Source organism: Mytilus edulis, chromosome 7, assembly GCF_963676685.1.
Source record: "Mytilus edulis chromosome 7, xbMytEdul2.2, whole genome shotgun sequence".
Classification (NCBI taxonomy): domain Eukaryota; kingdom Metazoa; phylum Mollusca; class Bivalvia; order Mytilida; family Mytilidae; genus Mytilus; species Mytilus edulis.
This window is the reverse complement of record NC_092350.1, coordinates 79143140-79170440: the sequence shown is the minus strand read 5'-3', so window position 1 is coordinate 79170440 and position 27301 is coordinate 79143140. Positions and strand designations below refer to the sequence as shown.

The 27301-nt window shown below is 33.0% G+C and overlaps 2 protein-coding genes across 2 annotated transcripts in view; one reads left to right on the top strand and one right to left on the bottom strand.

The window, feature by feature from the left end:
* The first annotated feature begins 233 nt into the window (after positions 1–233).
* LOC139482289 (uncharacterized) lies at positions 234–7264 on the top strand. Its single transcript, XM_071266086.1, has 2 exons — positions 234–1308; positions 4755–7264. Exons 1-2 carry the CDS (start codon positions 466–468, stop codon positions 4806–4808), a joined length of 897 nt encoding a protein of 298 aa, XP_071122187.1. The 5' UTR covers positions 234–465; the 3' UTR covers positions 4809–7264.
* Positions 7265–10098: 2834 nt separating this feature from the next.
* LOC139482287 (uncharacterized) overlaps positions 10099–27301 on the bottom strand; it is a 36214-nt gene continuing 19011 nt past the window's right edge. Inside the window, exon 2 of the mRNA XM_071266084.1 lies at positions 10099–11416. Within this exon, the coding sequence (XP_071122185.1) occupies positions 10497–11405 (909 nt within the window). The 5' untranslated portion in view covers positions 11406–11416 and the 3' untranslated portion in view covers positions 10099–10496. The remainder of the gene's footprint in view (positions 11417–27301) is intronic.

The window sequence follows — 27301 nt, the reverse complement described above, 5'->3', positions numbered from 1 at the left end:
ATCCCGTATACAGGTAAAGTTTGTATATTACTGCTAAGGTGTAAAAGGGGGGGGGTATTTTTTTCAAAATTAAAATCCTTTCATTTGTTATGCATTCTGGTTCTAAGATGACTGTATATGTCAAATTCGAGGATTAAGCCTAAAATTAGGAAGATTAAGCCGTTTTGAGGTTTGTTGAATTTACTATTGTTGAATACATATTAATTGAGATTATAAAATTTTTATATTTTCAATAATCTGGTTTAATTCAATCAAATATTCGTGTGGGTGCGTGGGCGTTGCAGCCTGTAGCTCAATGCCATATTCGGCATGGCCATAGCGGCGATCGCAGCATGAATCAGAATTTTGGAATTCCCGTATCAGCTAGAATAGAATTTTGGAATTCCCGTATCGGGCACTTGTTAATTTGCTGTCGACAAGAAAGCAAGTGTTACGCAAATAAGTTAAAATATCCAGAAAAAGAAGATGCCTAACAAGAGAAATGCCGTTGGATCGCCACCAAGGGCCATGGGGAAGAAAAGAAGAACGACCAGCAGGACAGGAGGAAAGAAAGTGCAGCCCGAAGAAATTGCCCAAAAGAAAGACGGAGCTGACCGGAGAAGATCTGCCAAGAAAACAAAAGAGATCGAACATGTGGTGGCAGAAGTACCTGAGGAAAATACTGATATCTCATCAGGTAATGAGTCGGAGGAAGATGCACGGGCATTCCCCTCTTTAAGGCACGAAATTGCAAATAATTCAATTGATTTCACTCCGTCACAAGAATCTAGCGTTCATGACACAGTGGGGGAACACGTGTCTTTTAAAATTAAAGAAAAAATTTGGGAGGGAAAATTTATAGAGCTTCATTCTCTTTTGAGAACGCAAAAAGAAATGGAAGAGGTTGACGAGGGCGATTTGAAATTAAAAAGGGGGAAAATTTGCATTGAAAAAAGATCGTCGGGGGTTTATTTGTCAATAAATGAATGGACTTCAGCATTCATGATTTTTATGAGTGTCTACATTGAGAAATACAACACACGGGCACAGGAATTGTTAAAATATATGCGCGATATAAGATTAGCGGCAACTAGGTCAGAAAACTGGGCTACCTATGACGAGCAATTTAGGCTTAAAATAGAAAAGAATCCTAATTTATCTTGGGGAAATATACACGGTGAATATTGGCTACTACACATCACATCTCCCACAGTACACAACAGTGTGTCAGTGCAATCACAGGGTTATAGAACAGATACACAAAATCGTGGTAATTATAACTCAAATGCAGCTACACTTCCAAACAATAGAACACATCAAAAATCACAGGTAACTAGTGGAAGTGTAAATATGTCATGTAAATACTATAATAATTAATAGTTATCCCACAAGGACGCGGTGTGTCAGTGTAAGATCACCCCGATGGCCGGAGTCCGACTGGGATAACTATTTTACATCCCAGCTGTTTTAGATTAGACGAAAAAACATTTACAATTCATAAAATCTAGTTTTGAACGCCACACAACCATAACAATATACTTTATATATTACTATATGATGTATACCCTTTTTGACCCCCAAACACGATGAGTAGATATCAAACAATGTAAACTCGCCCCACTTGCCAATCGGCCCACACTATATCGCCACTTTATAAAAATACCGTCCCACTCTTGTTTACCGACTTGCCCCACTTTGAAAAAGTGTAAAATCAAATTGAACAATCAGTCTGAAAACTAATTAACGAAAAAGGTTAAAACCCCACTGAATAAAGGTCTGACAACTCGCCCCACGTATAAAAAGATCTTGCTTCCTTTAAGTATGTCAAATTACAATTATTACGTATCCAGTCGTCCTGGTGTAGTGGTATGTGTCGTGGCTTGATATGCTAAAGGTCTTGAGTTCGAATCTCAGCAAATACACTGGATTTTTTCTACGTGAATGTTGATAGATAGTCTTTTCCGTATAATTAAATATTAGTTTTATAGTGGATTTGACATTCCCGCCAAAATGTTACAGAACAAAGGAAAGCATGCATAACAAAGAAACTCAAACTGGGGTGATCTGGTAGGGGTGATCCGGCTCAGATCACCCCTGTTAGAACAAAGGAGCTGGGGTGTAATGGTACTGACTGTCCCTACTTCCCTCGTTGTAGGTTTAAACACATATGTGAAATATGCAGTGTCAAACACAGAAAATCCCAATGTAATAACCGGGCGCAAGGAAGAAATAACAAAAAGTATTAATTTTTATTCATTGGGAAATACTCCTATAAAAGTATCAGTCTTGGAAAATCATTTAGAATTCTACCCACTTAACAATGTAGCACATGAAATTAAATCTGGTTTCAAATACGGGTTTTCATTAAAATATTTTGGCTCTAGGGAACCAAGGGAGAGTTCCAATTTAAAAAGTGCATTACAGCTACCCAAAATTTTTAAAGAAAAATTAATGAAGAAGGTTAAACTTGGTCGCATAGCTGGTCCTTTCAGATACCCACCTTTTCCCACACTTCAGGTATCACCAATGGGGCTAGTGCCAAAAAAGGATGGGGATTTCAGACTTATTCAACATTTATCCTATCCTGAGAATAATTCAATAAACGATTTTATTGATAAAGATCATTGTTCAGTGCAGTACAGTTCAGTGGACGAAGCAGCATGTTTGATTAATAGACACAAAACATTTGCCCGATTAAGTCAGTGTGACGTAAAAGCGGCTTTTCGTTTGTTGCCAATTGCCCCGCACGATTTTGACTTGTTGGGGATAAAATTTCAGGGTGAATATTATCTTAATAAAATGCTCCCTATGGGGGCCTCAATAAGTTGTGCCCTGTGGGAGAAATTTGCCAAAGCTTTGCATTGGATAATACAGCTAAAAAGCGGAAATGATGATATCCTCCATTATTTAGATGATTTTCTGTTTGTCGAGTCGAGCCAAACATCAAAAGTTGGCAATACTTTGAAGTTATTCCAAGAGGTATGCAACAAAATAGGTATTCCTCTTGCTAGTGACAAGACTACTTTGCGGACTACATTACTTATGTTTTTGGGTAAAGAATTTGTTACACAGAATTTAATCATGCGACTTCCAAATGAAAAACTTGTCAAACTCTCACAAAAAATCAGAGATACCTTGGACAGTTCTAAAATAACTCTTAAAGATATGCAATCCCTTCTTGGGCTCCTGAATTTTGCTTGTAAGGTAGTTGCTCCAGGCCGCACCTTCTGTCGCAGACTCATAAATTCAACAATTGGGGTAAGAAAATCGTATTTCAAAATTCTAGTAAACAAGCAGATGAAAGCAGATTTAGAAGTTTGGTTAGACTTTTTAAAACAATACAATGGTGTAACTGTAATAACAGACAATGTATGGGTTTCAAATGAAAAATTAGAGTTGTTCACTGATAGTGCAGGGGGGTCCAAAGGCGGTATGGGATCTATTTTGCAGGTCAGTGGGCTCAAGGCACATGGCCAAAACATTGGGTTGAGACTGGAATCACCAGAGATATGACATTGTTAGAGTTGTTTCCAGTTGTAGCTGCTCTTATGTCCTGGGAATCCTATTTTATTAACAAAAAAGTTATTTTTCATGTTGATAATCAGGCGGTTGTTCAAATCATTAATATGAAAACTAGCAAGTCAAGTAGAGTTATGACTTTAGTAAGACAGATGGTTTTAATGAACTTAAAAAATAATACATTAATTAAGGCAATTTATATCCCTTCAAAACAAAACCAAATTGCTGATTGTCTTTCTCGTTCTCAGTGGGGGAAGTTCAGAAGCCTAGCTCCAGAAGCAGACCAGTGGCCAACCAAAATTCCAACACAGATCTGGAACATTTAAGTCAGGTGGCGGATTATATTGTCAATCAAGGTGTGTCCAAAAATACACAAAAATCATACAATTTGGCTCTGTCAAAACTTTGTACTTTTAGATCATCTTATCAATTGAAACAGGATTGGCCGGTGCCAGTCAATGATTTGTTAAATTTTATAGCTTTTTTGTCAGTACAGGGTCTTTCGGGGGGAACCATATCATCTTATATATCAGGAGTTTCATACCATCATAAAATTCAAGGGATACAGGATACTACAAAATTCTTTATAATTGGAAAGGCATTAGAAGGAATAAAAAGAATTCAAGGGGGAAAACGTAATGACATTAGAGCACCAATTACAGTGCAATTGTTATCAGATATGATTAGTTGTTTAGATAAAGTATGTAAGAATAAATATGAAGCTGCTTTTTTTTCAGCAGTTTTTTCTGTTGCCTTCTTTGGTTTGCTAAGAGTACTTCAAAATCCAAGTCTGTTATAAATGGCTCCAACTTAACAATTTCTGATATTTTAGTAAGGAGAAAAGTCCTGGAGCTAAGAGTAAGGTGGTCAAAAACTGAACCAAAAGGGAAAGCCTGTTACTTTGTTGATAGCTGAGAACGGAAAAAACTACTGTCCGGTACGACTCATTAACGAATATTTAAAGGTACGACCTACCTGTAACAATACAGATTTGTTTATCCATTATACTGGTATGCCTTTAACTAGATACCAATTCAGTAGTATACTGGAAAAAGCTTTACATTTTCTTCGTATTAGTAAAGGCCATTTTAGGTCACATAGTTTTAGAATTGGGGGAGCCACGGAACTAGCCAGGCAGGGGGTCTCAGAGGAGGTAATTATGAGATTAGGCAGATGGAAATCGCATGCTTATTCTCGCTATATTAGGTTACAATTTTTCTAGTTGCAAAAAGCTAACAAGCTAAAGGTTTTCACAGGTCCCAAGATTTTATGGATTGTTGGAAGTTCCCTTGTTCATTGGGCCAACGTAGAGGCGAAGAAATATGGTAGGAACAACCTGGGACTGGGGTCAAAAGGTGTAACAACATACTGGATTGGGCAACCTGGTTTACAGATTAAAGATTTGGACTCCCTACTGGACGCAAAAAGAAAAATTTTACCTTCTCCTCATTTTATAATAATTCACTGTGGAGCTAATGATTTGACAGATTTAGAATTGACAGGGAAGGGTTTGATGGAAAATGTAAAATGTTCTATCCTACGTTACAAGGCTTTATTTAAAAATGTTATTATAATATGGTCTTCAATGCTACAGCGCAGATACTGGCATTTTGCCCCCTTGAATGCGGGTGCAATAATCGAACAGAAGAGAAAAAGAGTGAATTCAGTGGTCAAAAACTTTGTTATAGAAAACGGGGGGAAAGCTATATTACATGAGAACATTAGGGCAAGTGAAGTGTCTTTATACAGAACAGATGGAACTCATTTGTCACAAACTGGAAATCAGGTTTTCTTAAATAATATACAAGGGGGGGTTGAGTCTTTCCTACGCACAACAAAATCAACTTTTCCAATGATTCAATAATGAAAATTTTGTGGAGGTGAGAACCCCAGTCAGATTTGGTAGCTGACTGGGGCTCTCATGTGGCGGTCCAGGGAGACTGGTAGTGATTGGGGGATTATTTCACTCGGCCCTTGCTCTGGGCCTGACAAGTTCTCCAATTTACAGGTTTGGAAAATGTGGTTAGTGGTAACGGTGGGGTCTACAGATGGGTAACTCTGGGACCTCCTCCACCTCATCTTATAGAGGGGAGGCCTACACCTGCCAACAGGTGGGGCACTAATAACTGGAGCATTGGTAATACGAGTGTTTTCCCCGGTCACTCCCCATGGTAGATGGTGGTGTAACCGTGTTTAACTACCAGGGGTTTTATGACACTATGTCAACATAGGTCAGCTGATAGCCATTGTGTATAGGTAATCGGTAGTCACCCTGGCGCCTCAACAAAATATTATAAAATACTCTGTAGCCAAAGTAATGCCACAAAGTAAAAATGTATATTCTAGTCATGAAAATTTAAATACAAGTTGGTGTAATAAAATGTATGTTTAATTCAAAGGATTGTTTTTGTATTAGTTGTAAAAGTTATAAATGAAAAACAGAGGATGGAACCTCTACACAAATGAGTATAATATACAGAAAGTCTGTATAATGTTAATTTTGATATTTGTGAATTACGGTAAAACAACAGATAAAGAGAGACAACTCTAGATGAATTTTTAATCACTTTGTGATTAAAGGTAGGACTTCAACATAGTTTAGAAATACGTCAACAACTCTTGATCGTTGTTCTTCATCTCATTGTTATTCATTCAGTATTGATATAGGGTCTTCTTCTATGAGTATTGCAATTAATTGAGATTATAAAAATTTTATATTTTCAATAATCTGGTTTAATTCAATCAAATATTCGTGTGGGTGCGTGGGCGTTGCAGCCTGTAGCTCAATGCCATATTCGGCATGGCCATAGCGGCGATCGCAGCATGAATCAGAATTTTGGAATTCCCGTATCAGCTAGAATAGAATTTTGGAATTCCCGTATCGGGCACTTGTTAATTTGCTGTCGACAAGAAAGCAAGTGTTACGCAAATAAGTTAAAATATCCAAACCCGCCCGCCCTCCCTATGAGAATAGTTGCTGCTGTTTTTGTTTTATATTTTCAGGCACTGGTTTGCTGTATTTGATTGCAATATTATGGTTACCAGTATACAAGCCGGACCTTCATAGTATTGGACCTATACAGGACTATTTCGAATAAACTTGCGTTTCTATGATTTGGACATTTCCGTCATTAAGCACGTTATTAACATATGGACTATTGTGATTTAAGCATCCAGAATTAATTCTAGTTTTAAGTAATTAACAATTTAAACAATTTGAAAGAAAACAAGACATTTTAAAGAAATTAATTATCTTCTACTATCCTTAGGCGCAGAGTCAAATTTGAATGGGGGGAGGTCCAGGGAGACTGGTAGTGATTGGGGGATTATTTCACTCGGCCCTTGCTCTGGGCCTGACAAGTTCTACAATTTGCAGGTTTGGAAAATGTGGTTAGTGGTAACGGTGGGGTCTACAGATGGGTAACTCTGGGACCTCCTCCACCTCATCTTATAGAGGGGAGGCCTACACCTGCCAACAGGTGGGGCACTAATAACTGGAGCATTGGTAATACGAGTGTTTTCCCCGGTCACTCCCCATGGTAGGTGGTGGTGTAACCGTGTTTAACTACCAGGGGTTTTATGACACTATGTCAACATAGGTCAGCTGATAGCCATTGTGTATAGGTAATCGGTAGTCACCCTGGCGCCTCAACAAAATATTATAAAATACTCTGTAGCCAAAGTAATGCCACAAAGTAAAAATGTATATTCTAGTCATGAAAATGTAAATACAAGTTGGTGTAATAAAATGTATGTTTAATTCAAAGGATTGTTTTTGTATTAGTTGTAAAAGTTATAAATGAAAAACAGAGGATGGAACCTCTACACAAATGAGTATAATATACAGAAAGTCTGTGTAATGTTAATTTTGGTATTTGTGAATTACGGTAAAACAACAGATAAAGAGAGACAACTCTAGATGAATTTTTAATCACTTTGTGATTAAAGGTAGGACTTCAACATAGTTTAGAAATACGTCAACAACTCTTGATCGTTGTTCTTCATCTCATTGTTATTCGTTCAGTATTGATATAGGGTCTTCGTCTATGAGTATTGCAATCAATGGAACCATATCAGAAAAGTTTAGATTGTTACTGGAAAGAACATCATCAATATATCTGAATGTGAATTTAAAAGAGCTGGCTTCTTTTGTGTTCTTGTCTTGTCAAATGTCTGACTCTGACTCTCGTGAAAAAATAATTAGAAGTCGGCAAGGAGAGGCGCACAGTTCGTTCCCATACAAATGCTGACAATTGTTTGGAAACGTCTACCTCCAAATTCAACAAATATGGTATCAAAATTAAACTCTAGCAGACCTAACACTTGTTCCTGTCGTTTTACTTTATTACTATTCTATGTTGACAAAGTATCAGTATCCCAAATTGCAAATTTATAGCATCAACTATAATTTTTATATTTGAAAGCATCATGGGTTATTTCTTTTAAACATTTTTTTTTTCAATTTGACATGCAGAATGGTGGTATAAAGGGTTAAAAATCACGGGTTCTGTTAGAAAAGTCAATGTCGTTTACAGTTCCATCATCATTTTGTTAGAATTAATTTCAGTGAAAGAACGAAATCTAAACTTACCAGAAGTTCTTAATAGTTGGTTTTTCAGAATTCACTAATGGTTAATACCTCTTCGAGTGTGTTTTGTATGTGCTACTTTTTGTGTTTCTTTGGTTCATATGACGTGACTCTGTACTGTTAAAGATCTCGCCTATGTGTTATTGTTCTATTGTATGTCATTATGTTATTGTTCTATTATAAATTTTAAAATACTTTGAACAACAAAATTATTTTACTCGCATAGTGGTATTAACCATATGTGGATTCTTAAAAATTCTAAATAACTAAAGAACGTCTAGGTAATGTTAAATCTCGGTCTGTTTCTTAAATTATTTTTCAACCCTTCATACCACCATTCCCCAAGTGAAATAATATTTTTTGGAAAATACTTTGAACGACAAAATTATTTTATATTTCTTCCTATGTGACATTTACATTTTATGACGTCAAACATGCAAAGCAATAAAACAATGATCGGGTTTTGAAATTTGACAGATGCTTTTTTGTGCCTTTTGTGAAATATTTGTTTGTTTTGAGAATGTTATACAGGGATGACTGCTGTATCCATATCTTAATTATTTTATCCTATTATGTCTGTTTTGTTCACGCATCGTTGTAAATATAATAGAATTTGATGCGACTATCATATATACAAGTGAGAGGTTTGGGGCTATAAAATCAGATTCAATTCACCGTTTTCTGCAATTGAAAATGCCTGTACCAAGTCAACAACAGTTGTTGTCCATTCGTTTGATATGGTTTATCATTTGATTTTACCATTTGATTAGGGACTTTTCGTTTTAGATTTTCTTCGGAGTTCAGTATTTTTGTGATTTAACCTTTTTTTTACGGTATTTCTGAAGACGTTTTTGCTGCGGGCAAAATATTTGCCAATTCAATGTACAGTTTATTTGTAGAACATGTAGATAAGCCTACAATGTACCGTTGTTTATATGGAATTTTATGAAGCTTAGATTTCTAACGGAAACAAGGTAAGCCCTCAGATTTTGTGTTCAATGTAAATTAAATGTTCACCGAAGCAATGAGGTCCTTGTGATTCGCAAATCTCTTTCCTTGTGAAGTAATAGGGATTACCCGAGTGCTCATTAAATTATAATTCTTTGACAATAAACTCGAAGAAATGCAATTTATATTAAAAAAATATATTTGAAGCTCTGTCCAAAGGAATTCAATATAATTATCTCGAATAGAGGAAAGACATTTCGTCGCTTCTTTGTCATTGAAATTGTAGCTCGGTCGATTATTTACACAGTATTATAACTTTTGGATTCAACGTTTTGACAGAAACCCGATAGTTTTAACCGATTCTGACAAAGCGTCCAGTTCAAATTATTCTCTAAAATATCATAATGATATTGGAAAGTACTATTACATTTCCGAAATTATTTGTAATTATTGAATGTGTTTATCAGGCATCAGAATGGTTCTATATTGTATTCACTATATTATACTCACAGATTGCTTTAAATGTACGAATTACTAAATTGCACTACGTGATGAATACTAAAATAGTTATTGTACTTGATACATACAAGCTTTATTTGTTTTTGAATAATATATTGTATATACATTCTGAGACCAAAATATTATTTCAATATAAAGAATAAGAAGCTGTTGTATTATTGCCAATGAGACAACCATCCACCTGAGACGACAAGCCGAAGAGGTTAAAGCATCGTAAGGTTAGTGTACGACACACACACGCGCATACACTTTTGTTACGAGTAGCTTAAAAAGAAGTCAACGATATAATATTGTCTGGTCTAGTACTTCATGATTTCTACATTGTAAAGCATAAAAATAAGTCACAGTAAGCGATAAAAAAGACAAATGAAAACCGATTAAACTTTTTAACCCGTCTATCTTATCACTATTGTAACTTAATTGATTATGGCAGTGTTTCAGCAATTCGATCGATTGTATAGGATTATTAGGGTTGGAATCTGTTCTGCTGTGATGTTATTGGTGTTACTAAAACAATTTAAAAATCAGGTAGTAATTCAATTGTGTGACCAAAGGTAAACTTTAATTGTTTCAAGTGCTTGTTATAATTACTTGCATTATCAAGAATTTAATATTCACATTTGTCATTGTTCATATCATTAGTCACGTGCATTGATGCTTGCTTTTCACATAGTAACTCTCTTAGATTTTGGTGAACAGTTATCAACAAAACATCAACTGGTATATACTGTTTTGTCGACGTCAAGGACTATTTGGGTTGTTCTTCTTATACGTCGTTGTTAACCACTTATAACTATCAAGATTAAGACAACGATACGACTGCAGCTTTCTTAAGCTTTTGTTCGTAGTGTCCCCCTTATCAATGTTCCTTACTAGTGTTCACTCAATCAATATCTCTCTCTGTTAGATTGTCAATAAGATTGGTGTATTCTTTTTTCCTGCATTATTGCTGTCTAATCAAAATTCTTTTACTTGAATTTCTATTTCTATAAATTATGTACACAATAATAGCAAAAATGAATAAAGATAGTGTTTTCATTATGACTCCACGCTTGAACCAAACGATATATATAATTTTACCGTCCCAGCTATGCCATGATGACGCTCGGTGATGTACTATATATTCATTGTTATAAGGTAATGCTGATACCGCACATTTGTTTTCGAAACTTTTGAAACGTATATTGAAATAAGCTGTTCCTGTAGTGAGCATATTATTCAAATATGGAAGCAAGTATTTTCTTTTAGCATAAGGTAAACCAACTATGACATGTTCTAGAAGCGGATGATTGGCGGTCGCAGCAAAGAAGTCAATTGCAAACCTATCGAAATTATCGCCACTTTTAAAAACAGCTTGTTGATTTTGATTGTAGACGTTTTGAAGAAGCGACTTTATATTTTGAAGACATTCTATATCATTGTCAGCATATATTCCACCATAATGATGAATGATCGTGAATTTTCCCACGTTGATTTTACTTATCCATGCTGGAAGGTTTGAGTATAATTTGAAAATCCCTGGGTAATATTTTTTTATTAAATCGTCAACCATAGATTGGTTCCAGAGAGTATACTTGAAGTCAGGACACAATTTTGCCCAGGTCTGTTGGGCAAATTGGTATTTCTGTAGATGTGCTTGACCGTCTTTGTTAATGTCAAAATAAATTTGATGAATATGGCGTGGAATCTGTGAAATATCATCTCTCTTTCGTAAGTCTGTTTCTCGGCATTCTTCTTTTAATTGTGTTTGGTCATTATTTCTTAATGAGGGAATCACATGTATGATGCTTAGGATAATTAACACTGTCCCACATGCACAAAGTGCTGACATCTCTTTTGCCGTCACTATCATTTCTGCAACAACTGAAATAAAGATTATAGATGACATTACTATGCAGACATCTATATCGGGTTTCTACATAAACACTAATCTATCCAAATGAGTCTAAGTTTGTTTTTTTATATTAATTTTGAAAGTTTATTATTATGGTATGCCATATTTGCAAACATACCGAAGACCTCTGAATGCGGAATATGTTTGAAATGTATCGAAATTTGATAACAGCCAGGACTCTGTTATTCAGTGGTTGTCGTTTGTTGGTGCTGTTAATTGGTATTTATCAGTTTTCGTATTATTTATAGATGTTACCGTTAGTTTTCCTGTTTAAAATGTTTTACACTTGTCATTTGTGTAGCCCTTATAGCTTGCTAGCGAACACATCGGAACAAGTAATTCCTAAAAGTCAAAGACACCGATAGAGAGAAAAAATTCTAAATATATATAGACATTTTTTGGAAAATACCATTTTTCTCATCCAAACGAATACAGGGCCTTGTCATCGAAAGTGTCCTAGGATTTGTCTTAGGACAGTTATAGGACAATCTGAGGACTGTCTTATGAAATATCTCATTTAAATGAAAAAGTATATCATTTAGATAAAAACAAATATGACATTTAAATGAAGACCATGCCATACTAAATGATGTATACGGTATTTTTCTACCGCTTATTATGTTAACGATACATGCAGTAAACTTCGCGTTTGCCATTTTTTGTTACTATTATATAAAGATATATAAATATTTCTTTATACATGACGTGTTATGTTTTTGATTAAGATCTTATTGATATTATGTGCATTCAAATATCTATACAAGCAACGTGCATTTTAATTATAAAAGGTGTAAAAGAGTTTTATTTGAAAACATATAACAGCTTTATTTCTTAAGAAATATATATAAAAAAAGATCATCGTTTAACAAAATTGTTTGATTGCATTATATCTAAAATTAGGTTCACAAACATACGTGTACTTTTAAAAAGAAAGCCTGACTGCTTCAAGAATATTTAAGCAAAATGCTTGATTTAATTTAAGATGTTATGCATGTTCTTTTATTCTTTTAAACAAGGAAACGATGCACATGGCCTAGGGTGTTTAAAATCCATAAGTCGGACTCCACCATGTTAAAAAAAGGGAATAAAGTCCACAAAAACCTCACAAGGAAACATAGAGTTTATTTTTCCATGACGATTTTAAAATTAACTGATTTTGACGAATCATGGTATATCTTCGCCTATTATAACGGTTACGTTTAAAATAATTGAGACCTCTGACAAATATAACTTGACAAACCACAATATAAATTAGATAGACTACAATTCTTAATTGCTCATTGCAAATAATATTGGTCTAAATAGTATACGACAAAAATTTAAAGAAAAAAGTCAATTCATTTAAATTGAATTCGTCGGATTTTCATTTAAATGTCATTCATAAAATTCATCGATGTAAAAGATATGGTCGATTATTTTATATAATATTTCCTGTCTTCGCTAGAAATCAGTGTATTTATTAACTCAAATAAATAATTATTCAACACATTTCATTTGATCTACAAATGATTTTCTGATCGAAATTCAATGTTTATTGATCCTTATGTATACGCTACTATGGAAGCATTATATTGTCAACACTACTGAAGCTCGTACTGAAGAGATTTAATCATGGCCATCGTTCGTACTTTCACACATGGTAGACAACCATATGAACCATGGGCCATTGACCTTTCTAAACTCAAAGAATTAACGACACAGTGGTTTTATTTTAAAAATTATTTTAAAATTTTGAAAATCATCAATTGAGTTTTCTTTCTTCAGAATGTGTGGTATTAAATAATATAATTTCACGACACCCAGCAGAGTGTCTTTATTTTGCGGGATTTTTTTTCTAAAAAATAAATGTGTCGCCAACTCTTATTAATATCTGAATGAAAATAAATACTCTTCATACTGATATCATGATTTTTCGCCCTGTGTAAGCTTTCATTTTCCACGAGGGTCACTGTCTATTAATATGTGTACGGGGATGTGCCAAATACATGGGTCATGATTTTGCTAGATTTATTTGTAAAAAATATCCTCTTTTTTAAAATATCATATACTAGTATTAAATTGCATTTACGTTTGAACTGTTTATTGTTTTTGGGTATGTATGATCTACATATCACTATATATATATATAATTTAGTACCCATAGCAGTGCCATTTGTCTGTAAATAGTGTTCTTCTTGGAATGTGAAGTTGTTCTTTTTCAAGACCATAGTAAGCATTTCTACTAAGCAGTCAGTAGGTGGAATTTTAAGAGATCGAGAGTCCCAAACTTCTCTACATGCTTAAATGCCATCCGCATGGAGAATATTCGTATAGAGGGAGGTGACATCCATTGTGACACTGCTATGGGTACAAACATGGCTCCATCTTATGCCCATATATTCATGGGTAAAGTTGAAAAGCAACTGATCGAGTGCTCCATCGAAAAAAAGCTTTCCTGGTATCGATTCATTGATGACGTTGACATGAAATAGGACATGGGAGACCAATAATTACAAACTTTTATAACAAATGCTAACAATCAACACCCTACCATCAAATTCACAAATAAAACATCTTATTCCACCATAAACTTCCTTGATACATCTAGCACCTTCTCTGTAGGTATAATAAACACAGATATATACTCTAAACCTACAGATACTCATCAATACTTGTCGCCTGAAAGTTGCCATCCTCCACACTGCACGAAGAGCATTCCATACAGCCAAGCTCTCAGAATAAGGCGAATCTGCTCCTCTGAAGACACTGTTAAAAGCTCAAAGGACATTTGAAAAGAAGGGGATATAAACACAAAAACATCAAAAATAGTTTTCGAAAGCGGAATCTATCCCCAGAAGCAGTCTGTTAACTTACAAAGAAAAACAGAAAAGTAAAAGAATCCCATGTGTGCTCACTTACCATCCATGCCTGAGAAATAGTTTCAAGCCCATTCGTGATCATTGGAGAGCAATCGAGAAACATTTTAAGTTATCAAAAATCTTTCCTGAGCCTCCCATGATAGCCTTTAAACAACCTAACAGCCTGAGAAATATACGTGTCCGTGCTGACCTTTCCAAATCTAACCATATTGTAGGTAATTGCCAGCCTTGTCGGGATAAGTGCTGCAAATGTTGCAACAAATTGCAGCATTCATCAACATTTCATAGTAAGACCACAGAAAAGACATACAAGATCTTTTTCAATGTCAACTGCAAAAGCTCAAACGTAATTTACGTTCTTGAGTGTCCTATATGTGGTCTCCAATATGTCGGTGAATATATTTGAACACATGAAGATCCTTGTGATCGAACAGGATTGTACATGGCAAAAAAGGCAAAGAGAGAATCGGGAGAAGTTTTGGATTAAAGAACTGGGTGTCCTCCATTCAGAGGGAATCAATAGAAAGAAAGAATTAAATTTACAGTCTAATGTTTATATTATGAGATTCAGGATTTTGGATTAAAATCAATCGACCAAAACTTACCTGTATTATTACTGATATATTTTTACACCTTATACATTATCTTTCAGTATAGTTAAAACTTTTCAAACTGATGAAGGCCATTTGTTGAGCCGAAATATTTGCAATTATTGTATAATTTATATCATCTGTTCAGTTTTTCCATCTTTGTGCGATGATATTCAACACTTTTTAGTGATTTGTTTTCCTATCTATCGGTATTGTTACACAATCTTTTAGACTTATATGTTTTTCCTGTTTTGTAGTATTGTCAATTTTAATGATCCAATACCTATTAAGTTTATTGGTTGGTAGATTTTTATAGACTCTATATAGTAAATTATTAATCAATTCATTTGAAAGTTAACCTTTAAAGTAAGTTACTAAATGAACTCTGGAAATTTGTCTCCTGATTTGTATATAAGTAGATGTTATTCGTTCTTAAATATTTATATAACAATAGGTACCGAATTTCAGTTACATGATGTACAAATAGTGTAAAATTGTCCTTCAAGGGCAATAAATCCGTTTTTTTTTTTATATGTTCACTTTTTTGTAGGTCTTACTTTCCGAAACAGTTTTGCTGTGTTACAGTTTATAATTATCTTCAATAATATTTGAGATAATAACCATAAACTGCCCAAAAAACATTAAAATTAACTATTATCTTGTCTGAAAATATAGATTATTAAATAGTACTAACCTTTGTCCCGATAGCAATGAAATCGAATCAATTATATCCTTAGTTTTAAAATGAATTAAATAACATTTTTGTGTTAGCTGTGGAAAAGTCGCCGGTCAAAATGTAGGTCGCTGAATTAATTATGTGAATGAATGATGACGTCATGAAATAGAAGTTCCTTTAAACGTTCCAACAAGGTGAAAGAAATAATTAGCAATACTGTTTCAACGGGATTAGAATACTGTTAGAATACTGATAGAATTTACAGAAGCTATGATTAAAATGTATTCTATTTGATGATTCACTCACAACACATTCTGTTTCAACTTGTCAATATTCTGATTTGTCAAATATGGAGAGTATGCAAGAATCTGCTTAATAACACCTCCTTAAAATTTAGATAACTAAGGTTTCTCCCCATATCTTAGAAAAAATAGACACATGTTGATGCAAATCGTGTCCTTACGTATTTTCAGCTATTTTCTTAGAAGTACACGATTGCAAATGTGCATATACTATTTTGTTAGTCTGAGGATTTCGGTCTCTGTTTGGAAAAAATATATTAGGCACAATGGGTACTTGCTTCCATTTGTGTAATCTGAAGCTTTTATTTAACATGGTCAAAAACAAAATAAATGAGAATATACGTTTTATTCCAACTGTTAAATTGTGACTATTTTTTTAATGAAAATCTGTTTGTCCCAGTTATCTGTATGGATAAAAACTGCATATGTGACACCATAGTCATGACTGAATTCAGTCATCTTGCACTACAACTTTCATCTTAATTTATTTGAATATTCAATTGATAATACATTAAAAAATAGAGATTGGTAGCAGTTGGGTGTGTGCAATATCCTACACAACAAGTAAATGCTCTGAGGGGTATATACAGTTTTTACAGAAGTGCATAAGAAAACTGTTGACTGAATTCAGTCAATTTACAAACATCAAGAATCATCTTCCTTTTTTCAAAACTAGATTATAGTATTATAGAAAAAAATTTCCAAGTTGATTCTAAATATACATATTAATGTTAACAATAACGAAAATCTTGACTGAATTCAGTCACTGGCACCATTAGTCATTGACATTATCAAGTACATCGGTTTGTACAGTAGAAATATCTATACAATATATACAAACACATTTGAAATCTAAGTCTATGACTGAATTCAGTCACATGCTTTTATCGTTCTGTCGTATACATTATGGTATTTTCGCTGTTTTTATCCACATCATAGATGTTTAATAAGTGATCTTGTAGTTTTCAGACATCAAAACAGTTGGTCTATATTCCTATTGACTGTTTATTATTCCTTGAAACTTCTTTAAGCGTAGTAAGGTAATCTTCTGATGTTACTACTAATAGGAGGCGTACTTCTATCAGCAACATATTCTTTTTAGAAACAGTGTTATATAGACAATCCCAATATCATTAGCGTTGATAGCAAAACAGATATATATAGCCACGACTGGGTCAAGATCGATTGGTAGTAATGCTTGTGATAAACTGTCTTTTTCATTATGATTAGTGAGGCTACTATTTATAAAAACAAAACCTGTAACTACGATTAAATATTTTCCTCTCTTATTTATCTTGATCTCTATATCATTTTTATTCTCAATTAATTGTCAATCTTAACTTCTAGGTTGCCTTGGCCGTATTTGGCACAACTGTTTGGAATTTCGGATCCTCAATGTTCATTAACTTTGTGCTTGGTTGGCTTTATGAATGTTTTCGTATGAGATTCACTGATGAGTCTTATGTAGACGAAACGAGCGTCTGGCGTGCTAAATTATAATCCTGATACTTTTGATGACTCTAAGTTGTCCATTGCTGATAAAGCTTCTTCTACCTTCAAAGAAATTTTATCTTTAAATTTGATGTTATTTGTGCATATATTTTACAATTCACGACTATAAAGACACTAGTTATCTTTACATATGAATATCTAGACCTTTATCATGATCATTTATTGAATTCAAGTAAAATCAAGCTTTAAAAATAATTATTAGAATTTGGATAGGTTGTTTTAAGGTGACACACTTTACCATGTTTACATCAAATACAATTGACATTTGGCTTAGAGATAAGAGATGAACCACAATATTCACTGAAGAAGGAACACATACTTACATAAAAAATTGCACCTGAATATGACCAATCAAAGAACTTCATACGTTTTTTTTTTATTTGAGAAATTAAAGGGAAATAATTGATAACTGTTCGGAAAATAACCTTCCATTGCATACGTATATAAATCTTCCATACAACTGGAGATGACAGACATAAAAATCTTCCATGAGGAACGAAATGGTTTTATTATGATTCAAGGCTTCTAGATGTACTCTCGTCAAATGTAAAAATAAATCTTCCCTTCGATTAGATGAAAATTAATTATATTATAATTATGCAGCTACATAAAGTACATCATGATGAAAATGTTGTGTATAAAACAAGTAAATATATGTTTGTGAAACTTAATAAGGCATGTAACAGTTCATTGTCTTCTTGTAAAAATGGCACCAATGAATTTTGACGGGACGTATTATGGTACACAAATGTCCGGCGTACGTCCGTCCGTCTGTCTTTCTGTCTGTCTATCCGGTGTTAACATGTCGCACCGTAACTTGAGAACACTTTTTCCAAATTTCATGAAACTTAATATAGTTGTTTCTTATGATGGTCAAAAGATCTGTATACTTTTTGGTGAAAATTAATCGATTTAAATTTTTTGAGTTACGGGACTTAGTAACTAAAACACGGGTGTGTTTTTCCTGTGTCGCGCTGTATCTTAAAAACGATTTATGATAATTGATTAAAACTTAATACACTTCTTAGTTATATTTATCTAAAGATCTGAATACATTTTAATCATGATTAAAAAAATTATATTTGAATTATTTAGTATTTTGTAAAAAAAAATTTGAAAGGGTTCCGCGGAACCCAGTGTCTCGCCTACTTTTGCTGTAAATCGCAGGCTCAACAAAAATGAGGAAAAAAATCAAAACAAAAAAAATTCCTCTTGATACTATCTATGATTGTAAGAAGCTTCTGTCCAAGTTTGGTAAAAATCTAGGATAGTTAATGAATCTAATAAATGTTTTGAAAACTTTAACTGCAGACTGTATGTCATGTTAAATGGAAGAAAATCTAAGTCCATTTAAAAGTAAAATACAGAAAAAATGGAGTGATCTTTTTACAAAATTTACATCTGGATACTATCTTATGATCATAAATAAGCTTCTGTCTAAGTTTGGTACAAACCCAGGATAGTTTAAGAAAGTTATTAAAATTTTAAAAACTTTAACCACAGAGTGAATGTAATGTTTCCCCGCAGAAAAAACTAAGTCCATTTATAAGTAAAATACGGAAAAAATTGAATTTAATTTTACAAAATTTACTTCTGGATACTATCTTATGATCATATACAGGCTTCTGTCCAAGTTTGGTAGAAATCCAGTATAGTTTAAGAAAGTTATTAAAATTTCAAAAACTTTAACCACAGAGTGAATATTTGTGGACGCCGCCGACGACGACGACACCGACGACGACGGAATGTAGGATCACTTAGTCTCGCTTTTTCGACTAAAGTCAAAGGCTCGACAAAAAGGTGAAGTTTTTTTTTTACATTTCGCATATCTCAAATAACAATTTACGATTATTGCTCAAAACTTAACTCACTTCTAAGTTATATTAATCCAAAGATCTGTATACTCTTTGGTTTTGATTCAAAATATTAATTTAGAGATATTGAGTTTGTTTTTTAAGGGGTGAGGGGGTTCACATGTAGCGCCGTATCTCAAAAAACAATTAATGATTATTGTTTAAAACTTTACCCACTTCTTAGTTATATTAATCTTAAGTTCTGTATTCTTTTTGGTGATCATGATGCTTCAACATTTTAATTATGAGTTATTGAGTTTTTTGTTTTAAAAAAGTATGTTTTCACTTGTCGCGCTGTATCTCAAAAACAATTTATGATTATCGGTTAAAACTTTACTCACTTCTTAGTTATATTGATCGTAAGATCTGTATACTTTATGGTAATAATTCAAAATTTTATTTTGAGAGTTATTGAGTTTTTTGTTAAAAAAAAAGGTGTGTTTTCACATGTCACGCTGTATCTCAGAAACTATTTATGATTATTGCATAAAACGACGGGCGTATCATGAGCTCATGGCGCAGCTGTTTATTTAGTAATGCGTGAAGTACCAAGCAAACTTTAAGATCGATGACTAGGAAGGAAGAAAAATACACAGATCATTTAGGCATATTTTAGATAAATAAAAAAAGAGATGTGGTATGATTAAATAAGTTTTTATTGATTCAATATACTGCATATTTTTATAAGATCAGAAACAGGTAAAATTATAAATTATCTCCCCCCAAAAGTGCCCCCCTTTTATTCTTTAATGGACCCGAGATGTAGACCATAGAACTAGACTCTTTGTTTGCAAATTATCAAAACATGTACCACAAGTTCACAATTGGTTTATGTTTAGACAGTAGGATGCATATCTCAGGTTTTTTGTTTACATAAATCAAAGGCATTTGGTTAAAGTCCGGTTAACATAAAACATAAGGACAACTTTCTATATATTTATTTCATATTAAAGAATCGAAAATTCCGGAAATGAATTTGCATCAACATGATTAATGAAAATTGCAACAATAAATGTTAAATTGTTGTAAACCATGTAAACTGAGGTCACAACTTTCAATCATTCAAATATTTATTAAAATAATGAAATAACAAAAATTTGATTGACAATGATAAAAATATAAAATCAAAATTGTAACTTAATTGCAAACAATATATGTTTGACTTTCGATCCTGCATAGAAGGTGCGGAAATTTAAACCTCGACAAGCGGTAAACCTCTGCAGAAACTGAATTGGCTAACCTATAAGTTTGTATGATTTGTCGTAGCCTCGGGTCCTGGCTCACTGATTGCTATAGCCTGTGATCCTGGGCCACTGTTTAACCATAGATCGAGTATAAGCTAACGCTTACGAAATAGAAGGCTGGATTGAGATGTCAGTGATGCCGGAAGAAATCTCAGTACGACTTATATAATTGATTAATGATTTTTACCTAAGAAAATAGGGTCAATATAGGGCAAAATACTTTATATCGATCGAAAAAAAACAAGGAGATCGAGCATTGATAAAAATTCCTTAATTGTTATTTGATAATTTGAATAACAGTTAACAATACACATATTTTCTAAATACCAGTTAACAAAAGTATGAAAGTACCTAATCAACCTAAGCAAAAAAGACCCCCCCCCCCACATTTTTAATAAAGAATTATCCATATTTTTACATATAGCTTGGCAAGTCCTTTCTGTAATTTTGATATAATTGGGGTCCAGCCATTTTTAAAAGGGCCCGAGTTCAAACCCAGGACGAAAGGGGGGGGCAGCCTTATGTATACCTAATCAGACGCATTTATCGTCAAAAAGGGGGGTTCCACCACCTTATTCAATATTTATTTTTTTCAATATTTTTTTTTTTATTGGAAAGAGCACAATAGAGGCGTGATCCAAATACAGACAATTATAATATTAAAACAACATATAAATGAAATAAAGATTCATGTAACAAGTCATGAGCCAATTCTATGTATACAAATACATTATAGACTGATATTGATACCATAGACTTATATTTCAGTATTATTATAGATTTTCGTATATTTACTTAAAACACACAATACAAGATATTTATATATATATATGTATATGCACAAACTACTGTAAAAGATTATTATCTGATGAAACGGTATGGTGGTCTCTCAAATCAAGAGCTTCTTCAATATACATACAAATAGATTTTAATTCCTTTTCAGACATAGGATTTAACATTTTGGTAAAATTTTCATCCAAATTATTTGAATTAATATCATTTATTTTATATTTAGATCTAATGTTTTTATATTGCGGACATTCAATCAAGAAATGAATCTCATTTTCAATTTTTTCTGTGCAAAATTTACAAAATCTCTCATTAGATGGTATTTTTGGTCTTGCATACCTCCCAGTTTCTATTGCTAATGAGTGTGCACTTATTCTTAATTTAGTGAGTTTTTTTCTAAGGTATTTAGGAATATTAAAATTTAAATATTCTTGTTGTTTAAATTTAGTATAAATTTTACTAAAAAATAAAAGTTTACCACAGTTTCCATCTTTTATCTTAGAAAGTTCAAAAATAATTTTATTTTTGTAAAAATCTTCTAGTTTCTGTTTGAAATTAATATTACAATGCTTGTTAAAGGATATTCCAATATATTTCATTAATTCAGATAGTTTATAAGACCATGAATTTTCTTTATTTGTGAGAGTTTTGTCCACTTCAAAAGCAGCTTTGAGAATTTCATGCGGACCACCAGACCGTTCACCAATATTACTGAGACGCTCATAATATTTAAACATAAGTTGATAACATTTAATGCTAATGGGTAAAGTGCCCAATTCACACCGCACTGCTAGATTGGAAGACTTTCCATGAACCCCAAGTATGTTTTTAAATATGGAGTTTTGTGTTTTTTCTAATTTACTTTTGTCTAATGCTTCAAAATTTGGTTTGAATTCTGATATCCATACTTCTGATTCATAAGTTAAAATAGGAGTTATCATTGAATTAAAAAGCTGGAGCCAAGTCTTAACAGACAAATTTTCACTATATGGTAGTTTTGACTTCAATGCAAAATATGCTTTTTTAGCTTTATCTGAGAGGCTTGACACTGCCTGTATAAATTTTCCAGAGCTATGAAAATCAACTCCTAAGTATTTATAACAATCAACAATTTCAATTGCATTAGAGCTGTAATAAAAGTAAAAGTTTTCTTTATTTACTTTAATTTTAGAGAAAATTATAATTTTTGTTTTCTTAAGGTTCACGTCCAGTTTCCATTCAGTACTATATTTTTGTAAAGAATCAAGAGAGTTCTGGAGACCATCTGCAGATTCTGATATCAACAATAAATCATCTGCATACAATAAATGATTCACTTTTTGACCATTTAAATTAACTGCACTAGTTAAGTTTGTATCTAAGTATTTTCCTATGTCATCAACAAATATATTAAATAAAGTTGGACTTAAACTGTCACCTTGTTTGACACCCTGATTAGCAAGAAAAGGCTTGGTAAACATATTTTGATATTTACATGAATATAAGGTATTAGAGTACATGTCATGCAGTATATTATAAAATTTGCCTTGTATTCCTTTATTTTGTAATTTTAAGAACAGAGCTGATCTCCAGACACTGTCGAAAGCCTTTTTAAAATCTACAAAACACACCTTAGATACGCCGCTTGTCCCAAAAGCAGTATTTTACCGTTCGCTGTGAAAACTTTTTTTGAGCTAGAAAAGGACTAGAGTGATTTTTTAATTTGAATTTATTGTCTGAAAGACCTGCAGAGACAAAATGTTACCCAGAGTTTATAATATAAGTTCACTGACTTGGACTTTCCCGTACTATTTATAGGATATCTGATGAGTTGTTTTTATTATTACATAATCACATATTCTTGCTGATTAGCGACTATGAAAAAGGAAAGAATTAATTTTCTTCGATGCGACTATCCTGTCCGATAAAGGTCTTTGTCAATTTTGGGAAAACGTCCTAGATTTTATCCTTCCTCCGTCAAAGTTTTATCTTTGATTATATCATCATAAATCTGCGCATCTCATTACAGTATAACCACAGTATACGTGAAAGGCTTATAATTTACTGTATTCGATACATACTAACAATATCATTTTCAAAAGTTCAGATTTCATTCCTAAATTTGTCCGTCGAGTATTGATTTGATATTTAAAATTCCTTTTCAGTTTTGAGAGATTTCTTTAATTGTCTTGTCTTGTATTTTAAAATCTCAATATTGGTTGGAGTGTATCATCTGATATATAAATAAAGCGCGCTTTTCAAACAGCGTAAACACATGACAACATTGAGATTTTTAAAAATGAAATATCCTATACTTATTGTGTACATATGGAGAGTTTAATTATATTTTGTAACCAAAAGAAATACAGGGGTCCTGAAATATAATATGTCACAAATAGTCTTTATAGGTGTTTTTCTTTTTAAAGAACCTCTTTGATCTCCAACACGTCGGTTGTCTCGTATAAACTCTTTTCGTGTGCGTGCTACATCACGCCTTAAAAAGTCTACATGTGTTTTATAAATCTAACGTCTCAGAAATTAAAGAAACTCAGTGTCCTTAAAAAAAGTTTTGTGATATAAAAGAAGGATTGTTGAATTCTTACCTATATTTTGTATTTCAGAGAACTAGCGCAAGGACAGGTGTGGTATGTCCCCAACGACGAATACACATCTAACTTTGCTCATTTTGTGTAGAAAAGGAAACTGCAAAATCTCAGAAGATCAACGTCTGTATTTAATTTTTAATTGAACGTCTTCCTGTCAAAATTTTAAGCGCGGAATCTTGTTTACAAATAGGTTACATTTAAATAACCTTAACCTTTGCACCTCAACCTATGATTTATTACAGTTGCGAACATTGGGATGGGTGTTACGGAATTTCGATGAATGACTAAACCTTAATGAGGTCAAGAGCAACTCTACAAGATCCAAGTAAAGATAATAATAAGGTCACTTAAAAATTTCTGATTCAGCATTAAATATTGTAAAATAAAAATGAACGGAGATTCAAACTGAGTTATTACTATACTAAGTTATTTATGATGTTAATGTATCTTTAGCAATATTAACAAAACTATGTCTTATGATAAGTTATATCAAATTATGTGATAAATATCGTTGGTTTTATTGTTATTTAACTAAATACAAGTTTCCCATTTATACTTTGAAACTCTTGAGATTTGTAAACATAACGTTAGCTCATAATTTAAATAGCACGATTTTGAAGAGGATTCCAGTTTCTAAGCTGGCTTATTCTGCAGTTTTTTAAGTAAAAATTCACAGCATTTCAATACCACCACTCTCTCCCCCCCCCCTTTCCCCCCAAAAAAAAAATCAAAGCATCTCAGGTCGTTTCCTTGGATAGGACAAACACATAAATGTCGCTTCAGAAATTGTTCAGAAAATGTCAAATTTAGGACATTTATATTATATATAACGAAATTGAGCTATCATCTGCGAAAAAACTGAGTGACAGATACAATAAACATATTCACAACTTTCTTTTCACTTTTAGTGAATTAAACTTGCGCTTGTGTATTGTCATTATTGGGACTCTGTTCATTGTGTTGTTTGTTGAAAATCGTATCCATATCAACATCGCTTGCGATGACTTTTTTGGTTTTGTGCTGTTGGGTTTCTGGCTGAATTACTTTCACTCTCATATACTTTGACTCACAACAACAATTCTTCTGAAGATCTGCGTTTACCGCAGAATTTACGTTGGACCCGTGTTTATGTTACTCTTTTGTCATTTCCTGAATATTTCATTTGACGGTTGGACTATACTTTATCTATATGACGCAAACATTTACTAGTCTTCTACATTTATAAGAAAACCTGTTTAAAATTTTATGTAAACCGATATAAATTTACAACTTAAATGTTGTGTACAAAATAAGCAAATACATGTTTGTGCATGGAACTGAATCAGGGAAAACAGTTCATTGTCTTCTTTATACAAAAAGATTAAAGTTTATCTTGATGAAATTGTACCCATGATTTTTTTAAGTAATGCATGGAGTACCAAGCAAACTTTAAGATCGGTGACTTGAAAGGAAGAAAAATACACATATCATTTAGGCAAGATAAATAAAAAAAGGGATGTGGTAGGACTGAATTTGTTTTTATTGATTCGATGAACTGTTTTTTTTATAAGATCAGAAACAGGTAAAATTATACCCCCCCCCCCCCCCAAAAAAAAACATAAAAAAGTCCCTCCCCTTTATGCTTTAATGGACTCAAGATGTAGACCGTAGAACTAGACTAGAGATGTGGTATGATTTGATATTTTTTTTATTGATTCGATGTACTGCATGTAAATTATAAATCACCCCCTCCCCCCCACCCCCCGCCCTTTACGACTTTTTAAGGCATGATATAGCACGCACACGAAAAGAATTACGAGACAACCGACGTGTTGAAGATCAAAGAGGTTCCTTAAACCAACATTTTTGTTTTAAAGTTTTAAAGTATAGTCTATACATACATACCTACCTTTTGTCTTTCCATCTTCTATGTTTACCACTGTCTGACTTTGTATTATAGTCTGTATACAAGCATTCTTCTTGAAATCGTATGCAAATCTTTCAGTTTTCGAACGAGCTCCCGTGAATCCAGAAAATTACGATCAGCCATCTATTCGTTTTTTTTTAATATATTGAAAATGTATGTAAAGATCAAGAATAAAGACTTGATGTTGGTTTTAACTGTAACCATGAATTGTTTTATTGATTAAGGGGCAATATTGACAGAAACAAGTGCGTACTATACTCACTTCAACGGGAGTCTAAAGCTACAACCGAATGTAGGTTATAACCTAACACGGTACAGTAACCGGCTATATTCTGGTTTGAATTATTTTACATTTGTGATTTCTAGCTGACTATGCGGTATGGGCGTTTTTCATTGTTGAAGGCCGTTCGGTGACCTATATTTGTTTTATTTTTTTGTGTCATTGGGTCTCTTGTGAAGAGTTGTCTCAATGACTACATCTTCTTTTTAGTATGTATATAAATTACTTAAACGGCATCTAAACAAAAGTCATCCGACCTCGACACAGATTTTATTGCCAGATCCACGAGACAATGGTGAACATATTTCTATAAGCAAGTTGGGTTCGGTAACTATAGGGGTTATTTCACATATGATGAAAAAAATGATAGAATAATACATTTTTTGCAGCCGTATAAAGAGGTTAAATAACAAAAATGAAGATTTCAGTCATTTATATAAATTGCAACTATTGATCTATTGATAATTTCCACTTCGTTCTATATTTATGTCTTGTCAAATTATACGTGTTTAATTGGTAATTATCTATAATCATGGAATTATATCCGCACATTTTTTTTAACAAAGTTCGTAGCCAGGAATTTCTAAGAGGGTTACATCTACTCGTTAATACATTGTAGTCGTTGTTCCAACAAAGGAGTAAGGGCCGATTTTGGCCTCATATTTCAGGTTCATCTGACAAATGATTTTGACCATTTTTTTAAACACTTCAGTGTCTATTTCATTTGAATCAATTAGTTTATGTGAAAGATTTGAACTGATTAAGTCATTAAAACGATCCGATTCAAGCTCAAATATGAAAAATCAACCAAATATGCCGAAAAATGTCACTTTTGGATGGTTTTTGGCAAAAATGAAAGTGGCCGCATCCGTGTTCATCCTCAACCTTTATATATGTTATGTATTATCATAAAATACAACTTCCATTTCAATAGTATGGATGAACACGAATGCGGCCACTTTCGTTTTACACGAAAACCGTCTAAAATTTAACTAAAATGTAGGAATTGTGAAGAATTCCGAGTAATTTAGCACAACTTTAAGGTGCCAGTACCCGATATATGTTCATCGTATATTCAAAAATAGCCCATATTTATGTAGCAGAAGCACTCTACTGTTCAATAAATAACTAAAAGTTTACATTTTATCAATTTTGTAAAACTGCTATATTTTGGGGCCAAAAAAGGCTCTTACTGGACCTACTCCTTTTCAAATTTAACAGTCACAGTTCAAACAGAACGTCCGACTTGAAATGAGCTT

What these genes read in the sequence shown, in the direction of transcription:
- LOC139482289 (XM_071266086.1), top strand. Translation starts at nt 466, where the DNA reads ATGCCTAACAAGAGAAATGCCGTTGGATCGCCACCAAGGGCCATGGGG. An exon ending in GAACACATCAAAAATCACAG is followed by an intron (nt 1,309 to 4,754) that starts GTAACTAGTGGA and finishes AGGTTTTCACAG; the next exon opens with GTCCCAAGATTTTATGGATT.